At 40.7% G+C, this 27,858-nt stretch overlaps 1 protein-coding gene across 1 annotated transcript in view; it reads right to left on the bottom strand.

Annotated features, from left to right (window-relative positions):
* LOC109086483 (neuronal migration protein doublecortin-like) overlaps positions 1-27,858 on the bottom strand; it is a 121,020-nt gene that overhangs the window by 71,156 nt on the left and 22,006 nt on the right. Inside the window, exon 2 of the mRNA XM_042733694.1 lies at positions 20,716-21,146. Within this exon, the coding sequence (XP_042589628.1) occupies positions 20,716-21,106 (391 nt within the window). The 5' untranslated portion in view covers positions 21,107-21,146. The remainder of the gene's footprint in view (positions 1-20,715; positions 21,147-27,858) is intronic.

Here is a 27,858-nt window from a genome sequence, read left to right as displayed (position 1 = left end):
AACAGAAACATGAACACACCAGCAGAGGTTACAGGAACAACAAAGCTAGACAAGAGATAATCTTCTTCTTCTTGGTCTTTAATGGCGACTGGCAACCAACGTAAATAGGTGCATTACCGCCACCTTCTGCTGCGGAGTGTGGAACAGAGTTTTAAATTATACTTATCAGTCCTGTCTCTCTAATAAAACCAAAGACTTTACTATTTATTTCTCTTGACACTTTTATTAAAACTTAATAAAATTATTTATTAATTATTGAATTCCATTTTTCCTTATTTCTTCTATAATTTTCCCTCTTTCTTGTTCGTACTTCCTACATTCAAGAAATACATGAGGTATTGTTTCTTCAACATGACATTGTTCACATAACCCACTGGTCTTCAACCAGCCCAAAAGAGCCCATGTTACAGCTCTCTTTATCTTCTTGCACTGGCTACCGGTTGTGGCTTGCATCAAGTTCAAGACATTGATGCTTGCATGTAGAACAGCCACAGGCTCAGCACCTGCCTACTTCCACTCACTACTACGAATCTACATCCCCTACAGAAGTCTGAGATCCGCTAGTGAGCGAAGTCAGTTCAGCTCCAGGGGCAGGCAGTTCAAATGTCGCTATGCTTTGACTGTCAATCACCTGCCTTGTCATTTTGAATCCGCATCATTAGGATTTCAGTATTTAAGTGAATGTCAGCTATGCTCTGATATTAAATTGTAATTTTGTCAGCTCCTGAAATGGGTCATACCTTCGATATTACAAAGCAGTATAAGTAAATACAAACACAGTTATTGCATGGATGGAGCAAGAACAATGTAAGTGTCAAAAATACATGCACATAGTTCAGCTGAATGGTAAAAATCACCCTCTTTAACAGTGCAGTTAAACTAAATGTAGGAAGCTAAAATAACCTCAACATTAACAACACATTTTACGGGCATCTGGCTGATAGATCAACCATGATTTATCTGTCAATCAGATGCATTTAAAATCACTTTTTCTGTGTGCGTGCTTTGGATGTGTGAGCACATGGGCAAAGAAACAAGACAACCTATGTATGACCGGACGATTTATTCATATCCAAAATGAGACGATATGAACTTTACAGAGCGCTAAACACTCATGCAGAAAGTCCAGAGTAGTCGGCCCAGTAGTAGTAATAACTTATGATATGCAGGAAATCCCTAATATGGTCAAAGGCATACCGCTATTATTGTAGCTAAAGAAGGTAATTTCAGGTCATTTTGAGGTAATAAATATAGTATATGAATAATCAAGTGCTATTTGACATAACATTTAATACAGTATAGAAACTATTCTGCCTTATGTGTTTGTATAAACCAATTCTTAAATTGTCATTTGGAAAATACAGAAAAAAAATATCATAGAATACAAATTATTGGTTATCATCCAGTGGTGTATTTGGGTTATTATACAATTAAAATACATAAGAAAAAATAAAGCCTGTCAATTAGACAAAAGCCAAGAGTTTGTCTCCCTCATTTTTGAAATGATGGCTACGCCCCTATGTGTGCAGTACAGAAAACAGAGCATGAGTCTTCTTGTGCTTAAATGGTTTAAAGGTGTCATATGATGTTGCTAAAAAGAACATTATTTTGTGTATTTGGTGTAATGAAATGTGCCTATCAGAAACAAGTCTAAAAAAACAAATCATTTTCCACATACTGTACATTATTGTTGCTCCTCTATGCCCCACCTTTCTGAAACGTGTTGATTTTTACAAAGCTCATCATTCTGAAAAGCGAGGTGTGCTCTGATTGGCCAGCTATCCAGTGTGTTGTGATTGGCCGAATGCCTCAAGCGTGTGACCGTAATGTTACGCCCCTTACAGTTCATGCCGTGTCCCGGAGCAACAAAAAGTACCAGTAAACCAGTAAAACTCATTACAAACGAGGCATTTGTTGCATCCAGTGGGGACATAATTACGGATTATAATGACTTAAACTGTCTTTTTATGCGTTGCGTTGCATCGTGCCTCGTAAAACATAAAACTATGTCTGCATTTGTGATTGGAGAAATGACAAACAATAAGCGCTACTCTACACTGCTCAAAACTCACGTTTGAATCATTAGTGGCAAATCCTTTAAATATGTAAACGTATTTACAGACTGTGAGTCAGAATAGCCGGCATAGTAGTCTACTCCCAGGATCAGGAAACAGTCCTCCATAAAATGCGCTGCACACATCTGAATATTTGGGTTGAACTGTTCTAAAGCACTGTTGTAAATACAACTTAACCACTGATTTCTAGCCGTGTCCTCTTTTGGATGGCCAAACAAAGCATTTTCTTTCTTTGCATGAACATTTGGGCGGCATAATGCAAATCTTCCCACATCGTGATGTATACATGTGGGGGCATGTTTAAATGAGGCGTTTTAGGAGGGCGTGGACGAGTCTTAACTTTTATAAAGAATATCTCTTTGGGTGTAAGGGACTTTAGGGAACTTATCTATTCACGAACAGCTTGTAACACTCCAAAGAGAAAGGAAAACTTGAAATCGCATCATATGACCCCTTTAAAGACATATTAAAATGCGCACAAAGGAAATCGATTAGAGGAATATAAATTTTAATTTTATAACAACAAGACGATTCCTGACCTTAAGCATCCTATTCCAAAATTGGAATAGAATTTGAATTCCCAAGCCTAGGTATGGATTAAAATGTTATATTAAATGCTCTTTTTTTCTTTTGTCATAATGAAAATGTGACTGGAGTACAACTTTGATATTATACCAAACCACACTTTCAATGAGATTTTTAACCATTCTAGTCAAAGAAGACTCACAGGCTGTTTTCTCTAATGCACACACATTCCATTAATTAATTTATCTTCATCCTTAAGAAATTAATTCATAGTATTCATCTAACAATATCATTTTTTTGTTACAAAAATAAATTATAAATATTAATTAAATCAAACATTCAATTTTATTTATTTATTTATTTATTCATTCATTCATTCATTCATTCATTCATTCATTTATCATTGTTGTTATTATTATTATTATTATTTACCTTATTGGAATCAAAATTAGGAATTGAAAAGAATTGGAATCATTAAAATTCAAACGATGCCCAACCTTACCCATACGCCACATTATTTTTTCTTGAAAACAACTACATAATCTTATATGTGAATGTACTTTTCAAAATAAGTTTTATAATGACAGGACATTTATACAACACTTTTTTCAAAAGGAAGAACAGTTAGTTCTGCGCTTCATACGTCATTATGCTATTTCTGCATCATTGCACATGCGCAGTCCTTTCAGTTTCGGGGTTCAATCCGATCGAGTGTTTACATGCACTCTCAATCATATTAGAAAAAGAACAAACCACTCTCTTCAATCTGATATAAATCTCATTCCATTCGAACTCAATTTCAAGCTTTTCAGTCCGATTGAGCCGTCAATCTGATTATACAGTAGGTAGACAACCAGAATGGGTAAACCGCCACCATAGGGCCGCGGCGTTAACTGCAAGTCAGTCGGGTGTTAAAATCATTTGCGAAACTACCGCCAAGTGGTGCAAAGGGACGGATTGCGAAATGAATGTAATTGTAAAATGAGATAAAAGAAGGAAGTAAAACAACAATAACATTATGATATAACATTGTTACATCTTTAAAAACCATTAAAAAATTTACACTGAGTTAATTTCAAAACGTAGGATAGTCTTAGGCTAAAGTCTACTCATCAAAAATTAAAAGAAAGACCTTTACACAAAGGATCTTCTGCTTGCTATTGTTATTAAACAGTCATTAAATATAAGGCCTATATATATATATTATATATATATATATATATATATATATATATATATATATATATATATATATATATATATATATATATAAAGCTAAATGTTTTCATTTCGGTTCATTTTTGGTTTAAAAAAAATCTTCAGGTTCCATATACAGAGCGAAAAAGAGAACGGTCCAGCATTTAGCAATAATTATTATTAACCCTGTTATTATTCTTGATTTTTCAAACTGCTAACACTTTGCGTTTTTGAATTATGCCTTTACTGTGTGACCAAAAATTGAAGTATTATCTGTTTCAGCTGTTTGATCACGCTGGTGCCTCACGCGCACATATTCATTGGAAACAGCAGTCGTTCTCCGTGCCATCCGGCAAGAGCAGCGGTCCACTTTGGCATATTGCTAATTAAGATTTTTTTTTAGTTTTTTGTCGATACTGAAACACGCGTGAACTACAAAGCCTATTTTACCTCATGAATAATAGTTAAGCTTCACATGGGCAAAATCACGAATATGGAAACGTTTGGATTTCTCCTGAATGAGAGAGCCCAACCTTACCTTATTGTTTCGCTTTAAATTATTATTCCTTTATTTTTTTTGTTTGTTTATAGCTAAGCCTATATTATTATATACTGCAATTATATTTATCCATCAGACTTATATATTTTAATTCCTTTTCTGCTCTGATAAATTTGTTAAATTTAAAGGATTTGTTGTGAAGTTGATTTTTGATCATCAGGTTTTGATCATTCAAAACCTGATGTCAATATGCCTGTGTCTCTTCTTTCTCAATGTTTTACTGAGATTAAAATTTTCTCAGTCTAAACAGTGACAAGGCTGAAGTGATGCTTATTGGTTCACCTCATCAGTTGGGTAAAAGCAGAGTCCATAACCATAAAAGTGTGGATGGCTCTGCTTTACAATTCCAAACTAAACTAAAAATTTTGGGGGTGATATTTGACCCCAATTTAACATTTGACCATCATGTTCGTAACACAGTCATAGCATCATTTTTTCATCTCAGAAACATTGCCAAATTAAGTCCCATGTTGACATTTCTCTGAAATGGTAATCAACACTTTAGTTTTCTCACGCATTGATTATTGTAATGCATTGCTGGCTGGAGTTTCTAAAGCTACCCTAAGTAAATTACAGTTGGTACAAAATTCAGCTGCTAGAATTCTAACTAGGACCAGTGCAAGGGAGCACATCACACCTATCCTGGAAAAATTGCACTGGCTTCCTGTTAGTTTTCGTATTGATTTTAAAATCCTCATGCTCACTTATAAGGCCTTTAATAATTTGGCCCCTCAATATTTGTGTGAGCTTTTAACCCCCTACACTCCTATACGTGCTCTACGTTCTTCTGAAGCGGGTCTTTCACCTGTCCAAACAACACAGCTAAAAACTATTGGTGATTGGGCTTGTACTTCTTTGGCTCCTAAGTTGTGGAATTCCCTGCCCTCTGAGATTAGGAATGCAGAATCCCTTAGTGTTTTTAAATCGTCCCTTAAAACATACTTTTTTAGGATAGATTTTATGTGATTCATGTGATTACTTTGTTTGTTATTATATTGGCTTTTTATTTTTTTAATTTTTTTTGTTTGATTCGTTTTTTACTGCCTGCACTGTTATGTGTATCTTTTATTTTCATATTTTTATGTAAAGTGCTTTGAGATGCTACTTTTAAAGGCGCTATATAAAATAAAGTTTATTATTATTATTATTCTTATTATTATTATTATAAAAGTGAAGGGAACTAAAAATATCCTGTTGGCACATTATAACATTATTAGGCCAGCCGTTATTATTTCTGAATGTAATAAAATGCAACTTATACATGACTTATATATTTTTTTTCTCTCACAAACTTAATTTATTTTTTAGCGTATAAAAAAAAAAAAACATGCAGCAAACGAAAATAGCCGATTAATCAGTTAAAATTTGTTACTGTGGGTTAACAGTAATTATAATCATTATATACTTAGGAACAGAGACTGGGCCTTATCTAGGCTATCCAGGTTTTTTTTTTTTTCATCAGAAAATGACTTTGTGCAGCACATTCACTTCATGCACTCTGGTGCAGATCCGCCTCCTCCGTTGCTCAGCTGTGGACGATTTAAAAATTAAAAAAAGTATTTAGGCTATATAACATGCACTGTGACATTTTACCTGTTTAAACTTATAAACTCCTTAAGATTTTAAAGTCAGTTTAATAGTATTGAAGTTCAAGTTTAAAAAAAAAAAAGGTTTTAATTGCTTAAATTATTTCTATGAATAAATAATATGATTTTAAGGTTATTCTTGTTTAAAATAAGTGTTTATTCTTTAAGAAAATAAGGGAAAAAATAAGGGACGATCCAAATATTTGTCATATTTGTTTTGCTTCACCTATTTATGTAGGCTGCAATTGTTCTAATAATAAAAATAATAATAATAATGTCATTAAAAAATGCCATTGGCCTGAGTAAATTTGACCATTATAGAATTGTGACTTTAAAGGTTAGTGATTTAGGAGGTGAAAATACTGTGAAACTACAAATGGCATGGGATTTTAAAGCATAACAACTGAAGGTCTATGAAACGTTAGCCAATAAAGCATTTTTTTTAACAATGGAAATTAAAGTTTTGAACTAAAATATTATTTCAACCATATACATCGTAAAATAATGATTAATTATCAATTGATAATTTGTTATTATTATGGTCTTGTGAAAATAATAATATGGGCTGCGAGAAAATAATGAATAAAAAGAGTAGGGCTGCTGTGAGTGCAGGCATGTTTCAACTTAGTAACATGACAAAACACCGTTCCTTGCAGCCAAAAAACAGACCAATTCAGTTCAGCTGGAGGGGGTTCGGGGGTAGTATACAGGTGCTAGTCATATAATTAGAATATCATCAAAAAGTTGATTTATTTCACTAATTGCATTCAAAAAGTGAAACTAGTATATTATATTCATTCATTACACAGAGGCTGATATATTTCAAATGTTTATTTCTTTTAATTTTGATGATTATAACTGACAACTAAGGAAAACGTCTTGGTTACGTATGTAACCCTCGTTCCCTGAAGGAGGGAACGGAGACGTTACGTCAGAAAGAGACCCGGCCGTTCAGCGGAACAGCAATGTGGCAAAGGGACGTAACGTCTCCGTTCCCTCCTTTAGGGAACGAGGGTTACATATGTAACCAAGACGTTCCCTTTCAGTCAGTCACGTTCTACGTTACGTCAGAAAGAGACTGACAAATGGGGTCCCTTACAAAACGCCACATGGCTGTCTTCCAGTGACCCGTGTGAGTGATAGCACCCTGTCGTGAGGCTAGCACGAGTGAGGGCCTATACCTGACACAGAATGGACTGGGTAGCATATTCCAGCTGGACGTATGCTAGCAGGATGCTTGCTCGTAGGAGGACTTACAAGGCAGGTATCAACTGAGAGGTGGTGATACACATGAATTCTGAGGTACCCAGCCCGCAGGGTGGAAGTTTCAATGACAGAGCTGGCAAGGTGCTTGCCAAGGGAAAGACACATGCTACGAAGAGACTTACTGTGGAAATACACACGTGGGATTGCCCAGAAAGGGGAATCACAACACATGGAGGCACCTAGTCCCAAACAGGGCTGACTGATAGGGCATGCACATCAACAGTGCTGGAGGAACCCAGGGTTCTGAACTGAGGAACACACCTGAGGGAATAGCGGACGCATCCAGTCCGTGGAGTGGAATGGTGCAGCAAGCGGATTGACACCGAGCAGGTCCTTACTGGCCCGAAGGGGCGAGTACCCGGGAGGACACGGGCTCTACACAGAGATTATAAAATCTCGCAAACGTGTTAGGTGTCGCCCAGCCCGCAGCTCTACAGATGTCTGTTAGCAAGGCACCATGCACCAGCGCCCAGGAGGAGGCTACGCTCCTAGTTGAGTGAACTCTCACCCCTAGGGGGCATGGCAGGTCTTGAGCCTAATAAGCCAGGACAATAGCATCCACTATTCAATGGGATAACCTCTGCTTGGAGACAGCCTTTCCCTTCTGCTGGCCTCTGTAACAAACAAAGAGCTGGTCTGAGGTCCTGAAGCACTGAGTTCTGTCTACGTAAGTGTGGAGTGCACGTACTGGACAGAGCAGCGCCAGGGCTGGGTCTGCCTCCTCCAGGGGCAGCGCTTGCAAGTTCACCACCTGATCTCTAAAAGGAGTGGTGGGAACTTTGGGCACGTATCCAGGCCGGGGTCTCAAGATAACATGAGAGTTGGCCGGCCCGAATTCCAGGCACGCTTCGTCAACTGAAAATGCCTGTAGGTCCCCGACCCTCTTAACCGAAGCCAAAGCCGTCAGGAGCGCAGTCTTCAATGATAAAAACTTAAGCTCTACTGAGAGCAAGGGTTCAAAGGGAGCCCTCTGCAGTGCCGATAGAATGACTGCGAGGTCCCAAGAGGGAACTTGATGAGGGCGGATTGAGCCTCCTGGCCCTTCTCAGGAACCTGATGATCAGATCATGCTTCCCAAGAGACTTACCATCAACAGGGTCATGATGAGCTGAAATGGCGGCCACATAGACCTTCAGGGTGGAAGGAGACAGCCTTCGTTCCAACCCTTCCTGAAGAAAGGAAAGCACTGACCCGATCGGGCATCTCCAGGGGTCTTCACGATGTGAAGAACACTAGGTGATGAAGAGGTTCCACTTCAGAGCATAGGCGTGTCTGGTAGACAAAGCTCTAAGCTCTAGGTGGCAAGGTACCTAAACCTTCTGTGACTCGTCCAGAACCCACACATGTAGATTCCAAAGATCGGGATGCGGGTGCCCGAGGGTGCCCCGTCTCTGAGAAAGAAGGTCTTTCCTCAGAGGAATTGGCCAGGGAGGGGTTGTCGCGAGAAGTACACATTCGGGGAACCAGGTCCGGCCGGGCCAAAAAGGCGCAACCATGAGGACCTGCTCCTCGTCCTCCCTGATCTTGCACAACGTCTGTGCAAGAAGGCTCACTGGGGGAAACGCATACCTGCGCATGCCCAGCGGCCAGCTGTGCACCAGAGCGTCTGTGCCAAGGCTGTCCTCGGTCAGGGAGTAAAACAACTGGCAGTGGGAATTTTCTGGAGAGGCAAACAGGTCTACCTGAGCATCTCCGAAGTGTTCCCAAATCAGCTGAATCAACTGGGGGTGGAGTCTCCATTCCTCAGAGTTACTGCTAGCAACTCGAGGCAATTGACTCGAGGCAATTGAAATGCCACTGAAGTAGGAGTCCTGTCCAGGAACCTGATGCAGCATGTCCGTTGCACATGGCACCCCAGCCCATGGCAGAGGCATCTGTTGACACAACAAAATGTCTGGACACTGGTTCTAGGTGAACACCAGCCCGTAGAAACAAGAGGTCCAACCACGGTGAGAAGGTTCGGATGCAGGCCTGCATGACAGTCACTCGGAGCGTGTCATGTTGCCATGCCCATCTCGGGACTCGGTCGTGAAGCAAGTGCTGAAGTGGTCTCATATGGAGCAACCCGAGCGGTATTACTGCCACTGCGGACGCCATATGCCCCAGGAGCCTCTGACACAGTTTCAGTGGAACCGCTCTCTTTCCCTCGAATTGACTCAGGCAATTCAGCAGTGACTGTGCACGCTCGCTCGTAAGCTGTGCGAACAAGGCGACCGAGTCTATTTCCATACCGAGAAAAGAGATCCTCTGCACAGGGGAGAGTTTGGTCTTTTCCCAGTTGACCCGAAGACCCAGATGGATGAGGTGTCTGAGCACCAGATCCCTGTGCTCGCACAACCGCGCTCGAGAGTGAGCTAGAATCAGCCAGTCGTCGAGGTAGTTGAGGATACAGACACCTTGTTCCCTGAGAGGAGCCAGGGCTCCCTCCACGACTTTTGTAAATACACAGGGAGACAGGACCCACCCGAATGGGAGAACCTTGTACTGATATGCCTGCCCCTCGAAAGCAAAACGAAGAAACGGTCTGTGTCGAGGAAGAATGGAGACATGAAAGTACCCATCATTCAGGTCGATTGCTGCAAACCAATCCAATGGATGAATGCATTCGAAAATGCGCTTGGGCGTTAGCATCTTGAACGGAAGTCTGTGAAGAGCTCGGTTCAAGGCACGCAAGTCCAGGATTGGCCGCAACCCACCTGTTTTCTCGGGTGCTATGAAGTAGGGGCTTTAAAAGCCGGACTTCATTTCGGCTGGAGGGACCGGCTCTATGGCGCCCTTTGCCAGCAGGGTCGCGACCTCCACACGCATGACAGGAGCATCCTTGCCCACTATCGTCGCGCGAACACCCCAAAACCTGGGGGGATGCGGGGGGAACTGAATCGTGTGGCCGAGCCTGATCGTTCGGATGAGCCAGCTGGACGGCCTGGGGAGCTCTAGCCAGGCTCCCAGAAACCGATCCAGCGGAGTCAAGGGAACTACAGGCGTACCCACAGTGGGGCAGTATAGTGAGGCGGAATAGACAGCCCCGGCCTGGGAGGCATAGCGTCCCTTAGCGGGGGCGGAGTGCGGGCACTCGTCTGATTCCGAGTGGCAAAGAGGGTATGAGAAGGCAATGCATTCTTGAGCCGGCTCTGTGTGGAAACTGGCAAGGGGAGAGGGGAATGAGAGCGGAGAGGAAACATGTCGCCAACTGTCGTCCGCGGCCTCTTGGGACCCGGAGGTAGAGGAAACAGCTCTTTTAATGAAGGTTTGGGTACCGAGGGGCCAGTGGCGGAACAAAAAGAAAACGAGAACAAAGGATTCTCCCCCGGCTCTCCTCTTGAGGAAGGAGTGGTCCTGCTACCATCTCCTGACAAGCTGACATCTCCAACTCCGGGTCGCCCGTCTCAGGAACGCCGCTTGGCCTGACATTTGGCAGGTTTAAGGGCAGAGACGGGCTACACCGCCCTTCTGTGGCCGTCTCCTTGCTCCTTGATTCACAAAGAGTGGACTGCAGCAGGAGTCAGTGCTTCAAGAACCACTACGCACAGATGTATGAAAGACATGGGTTTCAGCTGTCTCATTCCTTGTGTCAAGCCACTCTTGAACAACAGAACGTCAGAAGCGTCTCGCTTCAAAAAGGACTGGACTGCTGCTGAGTGGTCCAAAGTTATGTTCTCTGAAAAAAAAAAATTTCGCATTTCCTTTGGAAATCAGGGTCCCAGAGTCTGGAGGAAGAGAGGAGAGGCACACAGTGCACGTTGCTTGAGGTCCAGTGTAAAGTCTCCACAGTCAGTGATGGTTTGGGGTGCCATGTCATCTGCTGGTGTTGGTCCACTGTGTTTTCTGAGGTCCAAGGTCAACGCAGCCGTATATCAGGAAGTTTTAGAGAACTTCATGTTTCCTGCTGCTGACCAACTTTATGGAGATGCAGATTTCATTTTCCAACAGGACTTGGCTCCTGCACACAGTGCCAAAGCTTCCAGTACCTGGTTTAAGGACCATGGTATACCTGTTCTTAATTGGCCAGCAAACTCGCCTGACCTTAGCGACCATAGAAAATCTATGGGGTATTGTGAAGAGGAAGATGCGATATGCCAGACCCAAGAATGCAGAAGAGCTGAAGGCCACTATAAGAGCAACTTGGGCTCTCATACTGGTATAGCGCATTAATAGTTTTATTAGTTATTATAAATTAATTTCAGAGCAAGTTGCCTTAACTCAAAAAAAAAAGATGCAAACTGTTGCATTAATTCTATTTTGTTTTGTCTAAACAATATTTTTTAAACTATCAATTACATATTCTCACAGAATGTAGCCTGTTCATAACCAATATACTGAACCATCTCTTTATGTTTTTCTAAATCCCAAACAGAGTCCAGACATCAGTAAAGTATTGTCTATGAACATGTTTTATAGGCTATTTTAGATTTGGGAAATACACATGCGTTACAGACATGACAAAAATCATTAAGGAGTTTTTGGAGACATCATTTTTATTTATTTTTTTGTACCCTTTTTACAATGCACAAACCAGAAGCAACAATATCTGCAGAGAAGGGTTGGCCATTCTCAAAACATAAAATATCAATTTTATTTCAATTTTCGTTTTTGTGTTTCAGAGGAAAAATCAGTGTTAAGGCATCTCTCCATTACAGACTGTTCTGAAAGCAGAATTTATGCAAACACATATAAAATGCTTTAAAAACTTTAACAGAGATGTCTAGAGGGTATTTAATAGGTCTTCCCCCACATAAGATTTTTCTAGTCACTAGTCGTTCATTTGTTATTATTCAACTAATCGCAGGTTTATATTAAATTTACAGCTATAATCCATAATGAGCCTTAATATGTTCCGCGCTGAAGCACATGCATTAAGTTTGCCACAAGACACAGGCAGAAGTAGCTTAATAATTGTGAAAAAGGAGACATTTTAATTATTTATTAATAAACAAATGTTTTCTTGTTGGCTGCAAGATGAAATTCACAGTGCTCTGAATTGATTCGTTTAAAAGACATTTCAAGCTTTCTGTAGATATATTTCTCATGTATGTGTGACACCAAAATTTTAAGTTATTTCATTATCAGGAAAAAAATCAAGTGATCGAGATGGCGCCTCCCTGTCATCCATGCGCATTAATAATTTTCGCACAAACACTTGAATATGAATATTAATTCACATTTTGCATATGCATTACAAAGTAAATACTTTTTACATCCAATTATCCAAAATATAACCAAACAAGATTTGTAATGAAGATAAAACAAAAAAGAATAAATGCTGCACGTCACACTCAGCATCACACGCGCCGCACAAATCTTGCACTCTGACATTTTACACACCTGCATTTAAATGCGGCTGCAATTTTATTTTTTTTACTTAAATTATATGAAAGCAAGTAAAGAAGGCCCCCTTTAAAACCACTGAAGTTGTCGATTAATGAAGGTCTTTTTTACATCGTGTGCATTTTGTTGATTATAATGAGAGAACTTGAGTTTAAACGTGAGGACGTTTTATTAATCTGTCCATTCTTAAGAGTCTCAATGATTTAGCTAAATCGTGCAGGTTTAATTTATTCATTTCTTGTTTTAAGTAGGCCTAAATAATGGGAGCGAAATTATACAGTGCCTCACGTTTTACTAAAATAAAGGAAATAATTCATAAAACATGCAACAATTTCTTAATCAGTGTACAGACAAATATATTTTCCCCAAGAAGTTATCTGTCAAAATCAATGACAGGTAACGAATAAAAAAAAATGCATGTTGTTTTATTAAAGGAATTTTTTAAATATAAATTAAAATATAGGCCTAATATATGAGAATATTGACATTTTGCATATAAATCCATGTAGCCTAGCTCACTAAATTAGGCTACCACTTTTAATGCTCCGATGCAAATTAAACCACAATTTCTTTTGAATAATATAACACATAATTCATAAAATATAAATAATACTGCACACCTATTAAATGTGTCAAATATCTTCTAATACCATGTAGCTTAGAGAAAATATGAGCTCAGGCAAAGGCTTGACATTTATCCTGCTTGAATTCGTTCTAAGAAATGTACATAACTTCATAAGTACCAAACTTTCAACTGTGAATATTAAATATTTTAACTACAGTGTTTTTCTTTCATTTTCCCTGACTGCAGACGTCAAATGTGACACATCAGCGAGGCAAAACTAACGTCTATTTGTGAAAATGTGCGGTGATGCGCTTGTTTGATAACTTGTGGTTAAAGCGCCACTCAGCGGTCAAAAGCTGCAAATGAGAGTTCAGAGTAGGGATTCACCGATTGCAGTATTTCCTATACAATCCACCCACATAAAACGGATTATTTGGTTGCATGTAAACATAGCCACTGAGCGTGAAAAAGCAAAACGAATATCGGACGCGATGACGCACTGGAATAAAACAATAGATTTCTATGGATGCTTCCGCATAGAACGTATGATAGATAACGTATGATAGATAAATTCACACACCGAAAATGCGAATTTTTTTTGAACCAGCCCATCAAATCTTTTCAGTTTCACAAAGCAAAAACATGGGCTTTCTAATAAGATTTGAGCAAGGATCACATGAACGGAGCAACTGCTGTTACACAAAAAGACAAGAGTGGTGGCGTTGTTTCGAAAACCAGTGTAAACAAACACAGAAGAAGAGTATCCCAGATAAGAGAAGAGAGTGGATGCTGAATTCTTGTTATCACTGGTATTTATGAACAGATTTATTCTCACATGTTCTTTATACAGAATAACATATCTATTAATTGTCCACTGAATTATGTGATCTGTAGAGCACCATCAGTTTTCTTCCATGTTCGCGAGTGTCATGAGTCAGATTGCGCTCACTCTTTTTCTACACATGAAATATGAAAGCAAATAGACATATGATTATGACAATATATTTTCTGTATGTTTTTTGTATGCAGCTCATGGTATTTTTATAGCAATAAAGGATGTATTTTTTGACAAATATTAGCAGTGTAGCGTTATTAAACATACAAAGAGTGAAAGTGTCTGCTTATTAATCAAAATCAACTATAGATCCCAATTGGAAGTTATTACAAAAGTCTTTGAAAGTCAAGTCAACAAACAGATAATAGGTCATCTTGAGTCACATCATTTCCTCTCTGATATGCAATCTGGCTTCAGAGCTGGTCATGGGTGCACCTCAGCAACACTAAAGGTCCTAAATGATGTTATAACAGCTCTAGACCAAAAATAACATTGTGCAGCTGTTTTTATTGACTTGGCCAAAGCTTTTGATTCTGTCAATCACAGTATTCTTATTGGGAAACTTAAGGCCCTGGTTTTTCAAACACGTGCCTTTCTTGGTTTTCTAATTATTTCACTGATAGATTTCAGTGTGTTAAGTCTGAGGGTCTGCTGTCTGAGCCTCTGGCTGTATCTATGGGGGTGCCCCAGGGCTCGATCCTTGGCACGATGTTATTCTCTGTTTACATCAATGATGTTGCTTGTGCCTTTGGGCAACTCTCTTATTCATCTCTACGCAGACGACACCGTTCTGTACACTTCAGGCTCAACATTGGAAAACATTTTAGAAAAACTCCAAAAGAGTTTTGAAGACATTCAATTAGCCTTCTGTGATCTTCAATTGTCTTTAAACTCTAGTAAAACAAAATGCATGATCTTTAATCAGACACATTCTGTATCTTCGTGCCCAATAAACATCACCACCCTGAATGGGTCTAAGCGGAATATGTGGAGAAATATAAATACCTGGGGGTCTGGCTAGACCCCTCACTTTCCTTTCAAACCCACATAAACCATCTCCAGTCAAAGATCAAGTCCAGGATTGGGTTTCTATTTCGAAATAAAGCTTAATTTACTCTTCCTGCAAAACAGGCCCTTGTGAAAATGATCATCATCCCAATGCTTGACTTTAGTGATGTTGTCTACAGAACTGCTTCTAATTCTTTACTCAAGAAATTGGACGTTGTTTACCACAGTGCTATTTGCTTTATTACTAAAGCCCCATACAACACCCACCACTGCACTCTTTACTCACTAGTTGGATGGCCTTTGTTACACAACCAGCGCCTAAATCACTGGTATCAGTTAATTTACAAGTCCATATTAGGCAAAACACCATCTTACCTAAGTACTTTAATAACCATATCAGTGCCTGTATTTAACCTGGCGTTCGAGTAAATATATCTCTCTAGACCCTACAAAAGCCTGCACCTCTTTTGGCCGCTCTTCTTTTAAATTTTCTGCTGCAAATGATTGAAACACTTTACAAAAGTCTCTCAAATTAGAATCTACTGTTTCGATCACTACTTTTAAAGTTTTACTCTCAAATTTACTGACGGACCACTGTACATGTTGCTCTTTGCAAACAAAGTCTTATGTATTCTTTTGCACATATTCAACTGAATGGCTGTTATTGCATTTATTTGCACATTATCAATTTACCCATGTTGGACTGTACTATTATCCTACTGCTATTTTTCTTGCACTGCCATTTTACATTTTTAAACTATTAAGTTTTTCAATTTTTATTTTTATACATTGTCCAGTACTTTTAACTGAATCTGAATGTCTTCTATATTTATGACTGTGTATTTGAATGTCGGTATGTCTTATCTCGGTCAGGTCGTGGTTGCAAATGAGAACCTGTTCTCAACTGATTAACCTGGTTAAATAAAGGTAAAATAAAAATAAAATAATAAAAAAGCACTCAATGATGGTTTAAAGTGGGTAAGCAAATACATGAATAATTGCATGCTAATTGTACTTATTACATGCTAATTGTACTTATAATTATATTTTAGGATGTAGCCTATTCTTGTAAGCATTATAGATAGTTTGTTTCTAGTGTAGAACGTCTCGGTTACGTACGTAACCCTCGTTCCCTGATGGAGGGAACGGAGACGTTATGTCGAACAACATATGGGGTCTCACTTGGGAGGCCAATCATCTCTGAGTTTAAGAGAAAACGGCAATGGAAATTGGCTAGTGGGTTTAACTTACCTGAGCCACTCCCACTCCACGGGTATAAATAGGCGGCAGGTGCATCCACTCACTAGGTTTTACGCTGAGGAGCTGAGAACTTGTCCCGGCAACAGCGAATGGTTCAAGGTTGTGGCATGGGGACATAACGTCTCCATTCCCTTCATCAGGGAATGAGGGTTACGTACGTAACCGAGAACTTCCCTATCTGTTGGTCTCTACGAGTTATGTCGAACGACATATGGGGTCCTATGGAAAACGCCACACCTGAACACCGTCACAACCCTGTGGCGCTGCAATTGTCGGCAAGCCGTGGCGTGCCACAAAAGCTACGCTTAAGGTCGTAACCTTCCCAAAGCCCCAGTGCAAATTCACTGACCTTGGTACCGAAGGGGCCAAAGGGTGAGTACATCGCTGCTAGAGAAGGCCACACTGCTGTTCCGCCCACACAAAGTTAGTGGAAGGGATTTCAACCTTCGGAGAAAGATTGCTTCAAATCTTCCTTATTTGTTCTTACAGCTTGGCAAGACAATGGGGAAGCGAGCCTTAGGAAAAGGTGGCTGACCGAACTCCGGGCATGCTAACACCAGTGCTGGGCCTGGCGGCAGACTGCTCCGCCAAGTCTGACCGCCGAGGGTGCTGGAGGATGCTCGATCAGGGTACGCCAACCGGGGAACTCTACTCGGAGAAGAAAGGTGCTCGCATCCCCGTGTTAGGGGGAATGGCGCAGCAAGCGTGACACCCAGACAGCCCTTCCCGCCAATTACCTGTTACCCAACACACGGGAAGAAACTGGCTCTACAAGTAGGTTGTAAAACCTTGCGAAGGTATTAGGTGTCACCCAGCCAGCAGCTCGACAGATGTCTGCCATAGAGGCGCCGTGCGCCAGCACATAGAAGAAGGAGGCACTCACCCCCAGGGGGCACGGCTTGCCTTGGGAATGGTACGCCAAGGCGATGGCATCCACTATCCAGTGGGCCAAAATCTGCTTGGAGACAGCCTTCCCCTTCTACTGACCTACAAAGCAGACCAGGAGCTGCTCAGAGCTTCTGAAGCTCTGGGTGCGGTCCACATATATGCAAAGCGCTCTTACGGGACATAGCAACACCAAGGCTGGATCTGCCTCCTCCAGGGGCAGCGCTTGCAGCTTCACCACCTGGTCTCGGAAGGGAGTGATGGAACCTTGGGCACGTATCCAGGCCAGGGTCTCAGGACAACGTGAGAGTAGGCCGGCCCGAACACAAGGCACTCTTCACTTACCGAAAATGCTTGGAGGTCCTCGACCCTCTTGATAGAAGTGAACGCGACCAGGAGCGCTGGGAGACAGGAACTTAATCCAGGACTGAATCCAGCGCCTCAAATGGACCCCTCTGAAGTCCAGCCAGAACAATAGAGAGGTCCAAGGAGGGAATCAGGGGTGTCCTAGGAGGATTTAACCTTCTGGCACCCCTCAAGAATCTAACGTTCAGGTCATGCCTCCCCAGGGACCGGCCGTCCACTGCATCGTGATGGGCTGCAATGGTAGCCACATACACTTTCAAGGTGGAGGGTGACAGCCTACGCTCCAACCTTCTTGCAGGAAAGAAAGCACGACTCTGACCGAGCATCTCCGGCGGTCTTCTTGGTGAGAAGAACACCAATTCGTGAACAGACTCCACTTCAGAGCATAGGCCTGCCTCGTAGAGGGGGCTCTAGCCTGAGTAGTAGTGTCTACCACAGCAGGTGGCAGATCACTTAGGTCTGCCACGTCCCGTCCAGAAGCCACACGTGGAGGTTCCAAAGATATGGACGTGGGTGCCAAATGGTGCCAAGCCCCTGAGAGAGGAGGTCCCTCCTCAGGGCGATGCGCCAGGGAGGGGCTGTCACGAGGAGCATGAGTTCCGAAAACCAGGTCCGGGTGGGCCAGTAAGGCGCAACCAACAGGACCTGTTCCTCGTCCTCCATAACCTTGCACAGAGCCCGAGGCCAGCCGTGTGCCAGTGCATCCGTGCCCAGGGGGACCTGGGACAGGGAATAGTACAGCTGGCAGTGGGAGGACTTGTGGGAAGCAAACAGGTCTACCTGGGCTTCCCTGAATCGACTCCAGATCAGCTGGACCATCTGGGGATGGAGTACCGGGGAAAGTGAGCTGTCGTGAGAGCGCATTGGCTGCACGATTGAGCTCCCCCGGGATGTGGATAGCGTGCAGCGACTTGAGGAGATGGCGGGTGGGTTGTGACATGCGACGTGATCGTAGACCGCCCTGTCGGTTTATGTACGAAACAGCAGCAGTGTTGTCCGTGCAGACCAACACGTGCTTGTCTAGCAACTGCGGCCAAAACCGCCGTAAGCTAGATGCACTGCCAGCAACTCCAGACAGTTGATGTGCCAAAGCAGTTGAGGTCCTGTCCAGGACCCAGAAGATGCCTGCCCATTGCATGTCGCGCCCCAGCCCATGTTGGAGGCATCTGTTGTGACACCATCCTGGGACACTTGTACTAAGGGCACGCCGGCCCATAGAAAGGCAAGGTCCGACCAGGGGCTGAATAGGCGGTGACACATCGGTGTGATGGTGACACGATGTGTACAATGGCACCATCCCCATCTCAGGACTCGGGAGTGCAACCAGTGCTGAAGTGGCCTAATATGAAGCAACCCGAGTGGCGTGATTGCGGCTGCAGATGCCATATACCCCAGGAGCCTCTGAAAGCGTTTCAGTGGTACCACTGTCCTGCCTCTCAAGGAACTCAGGCAGTTCAGCACTGACTGGGCACGCTCGCTGTTGAGACGTGCCGTCATACTCATAGAGTCTAACTCCATACCAAGATAAGAGATTCTCTGCACAGGGGAGAGCTTGCTCTTGTCTCGGTTGACCTGAAGCCCCAACTGACTGAGGCACTGCCCACGACGGAATGGTGGCAACCGGAGGATCACGTCGGGGCAAGATGTGCTGTATGGCCTCAGTCTGCTGTTGTTCTGTCAGGAACTGCTGGGCACAGCCCTCGACAGCGTCACCACACAGGACAGCCTGGGAGATGGGAGCGTTGAGAAAGTGCACTTTGTCATGTCTCTCATACCGACCAGGCTGAACCAGAGACGGCACTACTGGACCATCAGAGTGGACAGGGTGTATTCACCTCCATCCTGATGCTCACAGCTGCCCGGGCAAGCACGGCTGTCAACTCTGGGTCCAATTCGGCAGTGGCGACAACACCCGAGGTGGGCAGCCCTGCCGAATCTTCATCCACAGAGGTCAATAGCCCATCCCCGATGCTGCAATCGACATCTGATCCCCGGCGGAAAACTGAATGACGATTTCAGTTGACGATTTCGGGTGATCCCCGGCAGCAAACTGAATGACCCGTTGGGACTGCCGTAAGACAGCCCAGCAGAATCACCCAGCAGCCACACAGGACAAACACTGCGGAAGGGGTAAGAGGTCCGTGGGGCGTGGCCCGGCGGAGAAGCTCTCACTGTCACCTTCAAATCTCCCAGAGCACTAGCCGGCGGTCCTCTGCTCGTGGCAGAGAAACCGGAACGGGTAGTGACAGAGGGGTCTGCTCCTTTCCCTTTAAGAAAGGAGATGCAATCGCAGCGTTGCCATGGTCACACACACAGTGTGTGCATGAACCATCCACGAACATGTCTTCAGCGTGCTGAATGCCCAGACACGGAAGACAACGCTTGTGGCCGTTGTCAGAGAACAGGAAACGACCACATCCAGAAGGACACGGACGAAACGGCATCTTTAAAAAGATGCGAATCGTCTGTGATTTGCTCTTTTAGGAAATCTGCTCTTTTAGTTGAAGCGCCCAGGGGAATTGCTGAAAGGGACACTGCTGTTCGCGCCATACTGCCAACCAGAACAGCATCCCGACACACAGCAGATGAATGGCTTTGTGGAGTATAACAGCTTTCATACAAGTACTCGGCTCCAAAGCAAAAATCTAGTGAGTGGATGCACCTGCCGCCTATTTATACCCGTGGGCACGGGGAGTGGCTCAGGTATGTTAAATCCACTAGCCAATTTTCATTGGCGTTTTCTCTCTAAACTCAGAGATGATTGGCCTCCCAAGTGAGACCCCATATGTCGTTCGACATAACTCGTAGTGACCGACAGATAGGGAACCTTGTTTATCTTAATTTAATGATGTATATTGAGCAGCAGATGATGTTAAATCCATTTACGAGATACATATCTGAAGAAAAATACATTGTTGTCCGCGCCACCTAGCGTGCAGGCGTGAATTAGCAGAAGGCGAACAATTGTTTTGCGTTCGGTGTGAAAGCACCATTCGTCTGTGATTCGCTTCATTTTGTCGCAGCGTTCTCAGTTTGGAAAGGCCTTTACAGGTATGTTTCTCATGAACCAAGGCAAATTATTTTTTCATAATTGCATATTTTATAATGTAGCTGGTCTGAAATTTCTATCAATGTTTCTCAGACTAACTATTTATGTGGAAATGTATTGCTCAATAATAGTAAGCAAATTTTAGAGACACCATACTATCATGCACACATTTTCCAAGCTTTTCAAAAAAAGCTTGCCAAACTCAAACACTCACCTTCCTCTAGCTCATCCAGACTGCTAATCTTCTGTGATCCGTCGATGGTAAAGATGAATCTGACCCCTTGTGGCAGATTGATATGGTCAGAGAGAGAGCGGGTTAAGTCAGCCAGTAGAGCGTCAAATGTGCGGAAACGGTCATTGGCCACTGCATACACGATGCCCTTGAAGTAGCGGTCGCCATTGCGGTAGAATCGCACCTTCTTAGCCTTTTTCTCGCTGGTCAGAGCCTGAAGGGTGCGTGTACGGTAAAAACTGCAGTGAGCGCTGTGGGTGGGGCTAGGGAGACCGTTGGCCCGTCCACCTCGTGAAGTACGAGATGCCTTGTCCCGCTCATCAAAATGCCCGAAGTCCAGCTCCATGGCAGCATGTTCAGAGGGGGCATCCATTGTGGTGGTGAAGGAGGTCTTGTATTGAGGAATTATGGGTCTGACAAGAATGAGAAACCACATAAAAGATTTTAGTTTTAAGCACTCTCTCAGTTAAATGTTATTTGAGGGCAATCAAAAAATACTGCATAAATGGGTCTGTGACAAGTGGGGCTGAGCCGAGATCCATGGGAGCGGAGGGAGGCCGATGGAGTAAATGATAATGAGTGACACCTGCGCTACTCACCAGCCTCGCTTCACTCATCAAAGGGTCAATGATTTTTAACAGTATTAATGATAAAGAAAAATATTTTATTATTATTATTTGTGTCAAATGTAATTTTTATGAATGTTGGATTTATATAAAACTTTTAAATTTTTATTTTAATGACTTGTGGTATAACCATTAAAACCATCCTTAAACCTTAAATGTGAGTGTTTATATAAGCAATATCACATGAGTAGCCATTTGATATCACTCTATATCTATATCACGGCTGTGATTTGGCCGTAGCCACGAGGCCACAGGCTAACAGCTGTAGTTAATCACAGCTGTGTTGATATAGAGCCATGCTGCACAGCAATGAGTGTGATATTGCGTTTATACAACAGTTTGATGGCACAAGTATGTAAATAAACAAGAAACAACCATAGAGTGTCTTAAAAAAAAAAAACTTTTTGTGTGAAACTACTTCCACCACAGATACAAATCTCAAGTTGACAGTTTAACAGTTGAGACCAAAACCTCTGTTCCTAATTTGAAAACGTCACTTTAGAACTAGTAACAAAGGAATGTTGAGTTGCTTCATTGAAGTTAAAAGTTTATTGTATTATGTAGAGTAGTGTGTTATGAGATACAGCATCTGATACAGCATTCATTCTTCAGCTCAATTTCATATTCCGAATAAAGCATTAGTTTGAATGTTCACGGAGGAAAGTGGTATCTTCATTGTACTATACTTTCAACTGTTAAGAGGATTTCCCATGATAACACTGGTCAGTACATTGTAAATTGTAAAAATAATGTCTTTGTTTATAACCATGTTTCAGTCCTTAAAATATAAAAAGTCTTTGTTGCTGACTTACTCAAGATATATTTGACATCTAATGGCATAACAATGTAACCAATGTAAATATACTACTATATTTTTTTATAAAATAATATTTTTTGAACAATAATATTTAATAAACGAAAAACGAAAATAGGTATTATAAATGTGGCTAAGCAATTCAGTCAAAGTACAAAGGCAGCATTCTGATACAGCATTAAAGTTGTATAAAAATACAAAGTTATGGAACTTTGCCCTCAGCCATAACTATTTGATCTGGGACAAATAATACATTAATGATACCAAAGATGGCCTGTGATATATATACACCCAAAATTAATTGTTTAGCCATTATCTGCTTATTAAGTCTGACATCACTGCTGCCAGGATCCAAATCTCAAGCCGCAAGAAAACAACAAATGGTGCTGTTATGAACTCACAATGTGCTGTAATACTACCAAAAAATATAATATTAACCTTTATGTCATTACCAGTTCCCAGATGGTCCGACACTGATTCATCTTTTAAAAATCTGTCAAATATTTGCATCTGAACACAGAGATTGTAGTGTACACCGTAAGTTTTTAAGGGGTCATATGATACGATTTCAATGTTTCCTTTATCTTTAGAGTATCTTTATCTTTACAAGCTCTTGGTGCATAAAGAAGATCTGTAAAGTTGAAAAGACTAAAGTCTCAAATCCAAAGAGATATTATTTATAAAAGTTAAGAGTCAACCACTCCTACCTAAAACGGCTCATTCTAACATGCCCCCACATGTCTACGTCACGATGTGGGAAGATTTGCAAAACGCTGCCCAAATGTTCACACAAAGAAAGAAGGCGAAACTTTTATTCTTGCTGTTGCTAATGCTGCCATGTTGTGGAGACGCTGTTTTTTGTTGTGAAAGCGAAAATACTTTGTTTGGCCTTCCAAAAGAGGACACAACTAGAAATCAGTAGTTAAGATGTATTTACAACACTGTTCCAGAACGCGTAAAAAGACAGTATAAGTCATTATAATCAGAAATTATGTCCCCACTGGATGCAACAAATTTGTTAACAAAGTTTTATAGGTTTTGTCTCATCACAGTATGTTATGGGGCGTAAGATTTCCGTCACACATTTGAGGTATTCAGCCAATCACAATGCACTGGATAGCTGGCCAATCAGCGTATACCTCGCTTTTTTAAAACGATGAGCTTTGTTAAAATCGATGCGTTTCAGAAAGGAGGGGCATAGAGGAGCAACAAAAATGTACATTATGTGGAAAATAATGTGTTTTTTTTTTAACCTTAAACCACATAAACACATTGCATTATACCAAATACACAACATAATGTTCTTTTTAGAAACGTCATATGACTCCTTTAAATGTTTATCTTAAATCTGTATAATGAATAAATAGTGCTCATAAATTAGTGTTAAGAGTATTCTCAAGTGAAACGAGTGGAGGCTTGGACCCGGAAACAGCATTCCTTATGTCACTTACGTAACAAGTTAATAGAGACATCAGAGCCAGTGGCAAACGAAGTGGCCAAGGTAAGGGTTCTCAGCGGGCTCATGAGTGCTAAATGGAGCTCACGTCTCCGAAAATGAAAATTAAAAAATCTCTGGAAATCTTAATCTCTGATTAATTCATAAATACCATTATGTTTTTGGATTAACTTGAGCACTCCACACACACACCATCCAAAGATATAAGAGCAAGAAGTCTGCCAGTCAAAAAACATCAATATTTCACCTGAAATACTGAAGTAAAAATCTGTTTTTTGGTCTAAGCCTACCATCATCTAAGTACTACACATCTACACATGATCCCTGAGTATAACATTCAACCATGGATTGGCCTACATACAGCAAACCCACACACATTTCAATGTCACTTATGAGCTATTATTAACAATTCCCTGTAGAGACACTCATCACACACACACACACACACACACTCAAAACCCACACAAAAGGAAACTTGTGGTATTGTGGCCAGCATTGATAACATCATGTTTCACATCTAAATGTATCGATTGTTCTTCACTATCAAGTATCCATGGCAACAGCTACACAAGCTTTCAGTGTTCTCTAAAATGATACACAGACGAACCATGGAAACTACAAATCAGCATCAAATCATTCTTGTTCATTAACTGTGAGAGCCTAACTTACCTGAGCCAAAGATTACATATACAAAGATACAAAGACGGTTCACTCCTATTACTTACCTGTATGAATGGGAGAAACTGCAATGTGCAATAAGGCAGAATAATCCCGCCTTCTGAATATAACAGCCAATCGCTGATTGGTAAAATCACTGTGGCATTACAGCTGCCATTAGAAGCTCCAGTTCCCATAGAAACCTGAGACTCAAGCTTATGACTGCACATGAACATTGACTGGTCTAGCCTGAAAAATATTTTTTTTAACACTATTTAAGCATAAGAACCAACATTTGTGGGGCAGTTAATTTCAGATTGTGTTGCTGAATTGAAATATGTAATTTATTTGTGAGTTCAGCAGGCAGTTTTTGAGATTTCAGGATTTCCCTATTCATTTAGATGAAGACTTGGTCTTGGATGTCCAAAATAGCTTCCCGGAGGCATTGCAAATATGGCCGCCAACTCGAGTGAACAGATTACCTTGAAAGGGGCTTTGCCTAAACTATGCATTACATGTAAGAATTAACAGCTTCCCCAAAATTTTGAGGTGAAAAAGGGAGGAGGACGATTTAATGTTAATAAAATTCACAAATCATTTCAGTTCATGTCACAGAATGTGTATTTTTTGTTTATAATTTCACAGCTGTAATACCATAATTACCGCCAATTGTTCACTTTCAGTGCTGAGGAGTGTTGAGAAAAGAAACCTTGCGGTATATCAACCAATCATCATAAAGACATAAATTATGTGACATAAGTTTGAATGTCTCCCGCTGCGCTGATAATACCAAGTACCAAGCGCTTATGAGAAGCAATATTGAATATTTGATCGCCAACAGATTTACCAAGCTGTCATTCAACAATATATATACAAATTAAAAATAAAGGGAGAACACACCTAAGCTGGATATAGGCTACAGCAGTCAGCTTAATTAAATGGCACAACAGGCAGATCTCTTTTAACACAGACTTTTAAAAAGGGATGGATGTTTGCTTCAAGTGATAGGCCAGGTAAGTGAAATTATATTATCTTGCTGTATGTGTGTCGTTTCCTTTAAGTTTTCTGACTAAAAGCAACCAAAAAAACAGTTTTAAAGTGGTTAAATAATAATAATAATAATAATGATAATAATAATAATTGGCAGGGATCCCCAGACCAATACAATATGTGTGCCTCTATTTTAAAACCCACGAACCGCCACTGTGTAGCTTAGCTAAAACACTGATAATAGCATAAATATACAAAGTCAATACAAATATTGGAGCAAAATTGTAAAGTACTGAATTAAATTGTACCTGCCAGAGCTCAACAATGAGGTCTGTGCAATGGCTCAATGCCAGCATGAAAGAAGCTCCATAGTTGATGGAATTGTCACTATCATGATCGTTCAGTGGTAAGTAAGCTGCTGTTTGGAAATTTGTGATATACTGTATGATGATATACATGCTACAAATTTAACATGAAAATTCATTTCATATTTCTCTCTTTCTGATCAAATTGCTTGATAAAGGGTTTATAAACTAACAAACTGAATTTTTTGTTTGACAGAACTGTTGTTATTATCAGGGATGCATATAAGTTTTCTCTAAGAGAACCTGGAGATTTGGTTTGGTCCTCACACTGCACATAGTGTGACTGATTAAATATAACTATAAAATATAAATTTATAATAGTGATAATATTATTGCACTTTATTTAATTTGTTTATTTTAAAAATATACAATAATAAACAAAATAATAAAGTGTGGTAATACTATTCTATTTTAAAATAAAAAAAGGGAGTATTAAATACAAATACAGTTATTTTATAGTAATCTTTAAAATCAAATGCTAATATTTACTTTTTTTTTATTTTGGCGGGCTGCCGGCAAGTGAGTATATGCGCTTCTGGGTTTAGTGCTGCCGATTGAAGAGCGTCAGTGAATGAAATGTCACAGTTTTGCATTGTGCTTTGAAAACGGCAGCGGGTAGCCTAGATTTGTGCTTTCAACTTTAATAGAAATCTTATACAGTACAGTTTGTCGATCTAAAATGGTAATTGTGCATTAACAGCTGTCAAACATGTCGGTACACACATGCGCTGTCAGAACTTATTTCTACGACACATTTTTTATTTTGGTCACCCATGCGGACCTGTGGGCCACTTATGTGCACCCCTGATTATTATGCATAATTCACAATGTCTCAAAAGTAATTCATTTTCCTTTATATGCTTCAAATGTACATTTGTATTTTATTTAGACAGAAATGCAAATTTTGACTTCTCTTTTTATGTTTAACCTACAATATCATGCCACTAAAATCAACCCACAATCCATCACTATACCCTTTGCTTGCAGCTGTGAGAAGCAAACAAAAAAGGAGAGGCACACATATATTTAGCCTCCCTTTCCACAGAAACATTATTGAGTGGGTTTTTATCTCCAGAAAAAAAAAATGGCAGGAGTGAGCTAGGGAGAGATCATTGTAGAGGTTTCCAGGTTTGTAAAATCACCCAGCAGTTGCTTTGAATGTAGTGCAACATTTACATACACATGCAAATTTGATTTCTTAAAATAATAAACAAATGAGCTAAACAACAACTCTCTGTCAAAGTATGGAAAACTAAAAGACAAAGCCTACATGTCAAATTATCATACAATTTAATAAGCCTACAAAAATTTAATTCTGTGTGTAATTACTGGACAGAGAGAGAGAGAGAGAGAGAGAGAGAGAGAGAGAGAGAGAGAGAGAGAGGAGGACCAGGTCAAACCATGTAGCCAAGCTGTTTTCTGGAACATGGTAGCTGGTTTCTTGCTGGACCAATTTGCTTTATTATAGAATGATGAAGATGACCTACAGGTCAGGTTTAGCTCCACCAACCATTTGGATCTGCTTAAACTGCTGTTGACAGTCTGGACCAGATAGAAAGCATGTGAAACCAGCTACAGTTCTACCTGTGTGTGAATAAATAGATAAATAAATAAATATATGTATTGATTAAATTTATATACACTATTGCTGCTTAGAGTTAGCTAGAAGACCAAGATATAATTTTTCTTCTCTAGCTTTCTGTCAAACCTTGGTAAGCTGCCTCACTGTCTTTTATCTACATAAATATCTGTCTTCTAAGGGAGCATCCTAACCAAAACAGAATCTCATATATGACTGATTTGGACTTCTTCATAAGCAGTGTGCATGACACAAAATAGCACCATACAATAAAAATGCATAAAACACTTGACTGAAAATGTATTTCAGTATGGTCTGAATTTAGCATTTTGCTAAAGTAACAATGCTTTAACAAGGATTAAAATACATAATATAGAGATACAGAGAAAGTTGATCCATTTGAATTTAATTGCTCTATTGCACTATTAAATTTAAATGGGTCATGAAATGCAGTTTTAGAATTTTATTATGTTTCTTGAGGTTAGTTAATAAAGAAAAAAGGTCCAATATTTGTAACTTTATTGCACTGTATCCACAACCTTCTTTACAGCATGTAGTGCGTTTTGATACTTGAGTAAAGTCAAGTCACCTTTATTTGTATAGTGCTTTATACAATACTGGTTGTGTCAAAGCATCTG

This window comes from Cyprinus carpio, chromosome A3, assembly GCF_018340385.1.
Source record: "Cyprinus carpio isolate SPL01 chromosome A3, ASM1834038v1, whole genome shotgun sequence".
Taxonomy (NCBI): domain Eukaryota; kingdom Metazoa; phylum Chordata; class Actinopteri; order Cypriniformes; family Cyprinidae; genus Cyprinus; species Cyprinus carpio.
The sequence above is the reverse complement of the archived record's forward strand: the minus strand, read 5'-3'. Positions and strand labels throughout refer to the sequence as shown.